The sequence below is a fragment of the Limulus polyphemus genome, unplaced genomic scaffold (genome assembly GCF_000517525.1).
Source record: "Limulus polyphemus unplaced genomic scaffold, Limulus_polyphemus-2.1.2 Scaffold1083, whole genome shotgun sequence".
Lineage (NCBI taxonomy): Eukaryota > Metazoa > Arthropoda > Merostomata > Xiphosura > Limulidae > Limulus > Limulus polyphemus.
The window spans coordinates 68,671-72,064 of NW_013666693.1; the positions used below are offsets into that span (position 1 = coordinate 68,671).

Sequence of the window (3,394 nt, forward strand, 5' to 3'; positions counted from 1 at the left end):
CCAATGGTTGGTGTTCAAGAAATAAGTTCTCTTGACTGACTAACATCAAGTATTTGACGGGAAAGCTGACTTACTAAATATAGTCAGGTTTCTTAGTAACATGCTGATCAGAAAAACGTTTATCTTCTGATTTTTAAGGTTAAGACGAGTTTATCAGACTTCATCAGGCTTTATATATTTGTGCAATGTAAAGTTATCGGAACTTTTTGATTTTGATGGATATCGAAGGTAAGGGTACTTCTTAGACATATCAGGCTTCTGCTGATTGTGTAATCTTAAGTAACATTTTTTTAAGACTATACTTAGTCTTGGACGATTTTTTAAAGTGGTTCCTACAGAATAACTATTTTGATTTCTTATAAACATACTAACTTAATATTTTTGATGCTCCCTGTATAATATCAAAATTCACACGTGTATACCTAGAAAAGTGAATATTCCACAATTTTCGTAACTTCAGTATGTTTGCCAACTTTGAATATGAAAGGCTATAATTTCAAAAGTACTCCATAGCTTCTCTTTCATTGAAGATGAGCAGCCTAAATACATTATTCAACGTTACTTACAGCCTCATAACTATAGAACCATCAGTAGTAACCGATGTGGAAACTTATATAAGTCAACATCTGGGACCGAAACGTTTACCTCTAAACTGGTTGATACCGCTAACAACTGTTTATGTCGTGATATTTTTATCAGGTATGATAGGTAACACTTGCACGTGTCTTGTGATTTCACGTAATCAGTACATGCAGACGGCCACCAACTGTTACCTGTTCAACTTAGCTGTTGCGGACATGCTGACCCTATTATTTGGTAAGTGTTTTTTTATGAATCTGCTCTAAAACTAATGTTAAATGTTTAAAGTCAGATATTATCGTATTATCTACTGAATATATAGCTCAGAGTATAAGAATTATAACAAAATGAACAGTCTTAATAATTTGAACTATGATTTTTAAATCCACATTCTATTAAAAGAATACATTGAAAGGTTTGTTAATGATGATAAGTTGACCCATCTTCAGAACTACTTAAGTAAATTGATTGGATGCAAGTCATCAAATTTACAAGTAACAATCTATGCTATCTATGTGCAGCCTATGACTTTTTAAAACATTAACAAACACAAATTCACGATGCGTTTAATGAAAAAAGCAATAATTAAAAAATATCGAAACTTAAGCAGGAAATGTACTTTACTGTTTTAGAGAAAACAGACATGTTCAGATGTGCGCAGGTTTTACCTTTATTTTTAAATATTGTCTTAGAGTTAGTAATTTCTATTTGCATCATCGTTAGTTTACATCCGTTTACTTCAAGTATTAATTTCAAGGTCACGTAAACAGAAAGAAATGGTTTTATAAAATAATTCTAAAACTAAGCGAAATAAGTTTTATGATGAATAAAAATTAAGAACTTAAAATATATTTAAAAAGTATATTTTTACTGAAAACACGTTTAATGCTTGAATTTTAGGAGATCATTGTCGGTTGTAGTGTGAGAAAATATCAGTAAGACTACAGCAAAAATATAGATAAGCTGAAAAAGAATGATTATGCACACATTTGATGCAAATATTGATGATATTAAAATTTAAATGTTAATTTTATTTCCAAGCTGTGTATAATCTGAATCTTAAGTTTTGTCTATGCTTGATGAGGAGACATAAGACTACAATGATGTATTTAAATGGTAAAGAATACCAATTTATTCAGCTAAGAAAAGTCTTTGTTTATGAAGCTGCACAAAATTAGCACATGTCAACTGAAATGAGATACATTTTACTTGCATTAAAGTAAAATAATAACTATACATTTGAAGACAATTTACAGTTCATGTTAGGTAAAATAAAATAAACTCTGCAAATTTCTGCTCTGGTGTTATTCCTGTTCTCCAGAAAAGTCAGAATAAAACAACAAATACGCATACTAAGATAAAGTTTAGACTGGTCAGAAAACACTTTTATGTTCTCATATTATCCATGTTTAGTTATGTTAGACTATATGAATGTCAGATCTCAACCAATTCTAAACAGACTACTATAATACGCATATATTATAAACTTTATGTGAGAATAAGTCAAATAAACGATTGGTCTATTACTTGAATTTCAGTATATTTTTTATGTTTGTTTAGTGTTTCTTATTAAGCACAAAGCTACACAATGGGCTACCATTGCTGTGTCTACCATGGTATCGAAACTCGATTTTAGCGTCGTAAGTCCTTAGACTTACCGCTGAGCCACAGGGGATATTTTCTTTAATATTTTCAATGCTATTGGAAAACAGAAACATGGATCAATTTGTGGTACAGAACCATCTAGAAAGAGCCTGTTATAGAGAATGATGTGCTTTGGGTATGGCAACATTTTGATGGAGTCTTTTGCAATGAAAACTATGCTGCAGGTCTATTGTCAAGTTGCACGCACGTCAGATAGAGTACGACCAGACATGTCGTACCCCAGCCATGGTAAGTAAAGTGCGGCATCTTGTAATGCAGAAGTATCCACGAATCCAAAGATTAGTGCTAAAAGCCACCTATGCAGCCCAATAAATAACGATTTCGTTTGAAATTGCTTCCACCACATGACAGTCTAACTATCGGATGCTTAAAGCAGATGGGGAATGCAACGGGTATTCATGTTGTTCCATCTATGCAATTGGTGGGATGCGAATTCGAACCCGCGACCCTCAGATTGTGAGTCGAGCGCCTTATCCACCTGGCCATGCCGGGCCCACGGCATTAAGTGTCTTTATATAATGGTATATTCTTCTAGAACAGACCAAACTTTAAGCGTCTGAATATAATGACAAAATCTTCTGTAATATACGAAGGATAAGGACATTAAATTTTGGAGCCTTACTTCGTCGTTACAGTCCATGTTACCATTTTCGGTTATGCTCTGACTGACGACTGAGTATCTTGAAAACAGATTTGTATCTTAGTTTCCATTGAAAAAGGCTCCGTCGTAAGATTGTTACATCCGAAGCACACCATCCCTCCCTACATTTTTCCATGATCCATCTAGTTACTAAGACATCGATTTTCAAACGCCCACTTAGACAGTCCAATTGCACAAAACACTTAATGCCTAATTTGTAATAGGAAAATAAGACACTTTACGCAGATAGTTAATATTTGATGTATTTTAGGAAAATATATAACTTTATTAAAGCACATATTATAGAACAATAATTACATATACTCAGTGGACAGATTTATTATAATTACATATACTCAGTGGACAGGTTTATTATAATTACACATAGTCAGTGGAGAGATTTATTATAATTACATATAATCAGTGGACAGATTTATTATAATTACATATACTCAGTGGACAGATTTATTATAATTACACATACTCAGTGGAGAGATTTATATAATTACA

At 32.5% G+C, this 3,394-nt stretch overlaps 1 protein-coding gene across 1 annotated transcript in view; it reads left to right on the forward strand.

Moving 5' to 3' along the window:
• Positions 1-530: 530 nt before the first annotated feature.
• Positions 531-3,394, forward strand: part of LOC106462054 (neuropeptides capa receptor-like) — a 59,000-nt gene continuing 56,136 nt past the window's right edge. Inside the window, exon 1 of the mRNA XM_013921931.1 lies at positions 531-816. Within this exon, the coding sequence (XP_013777385.1) occupies positions 531-816 (286 nt within the window). The remainder of the gene's footprint in view (positions 817-3,394) is intronic.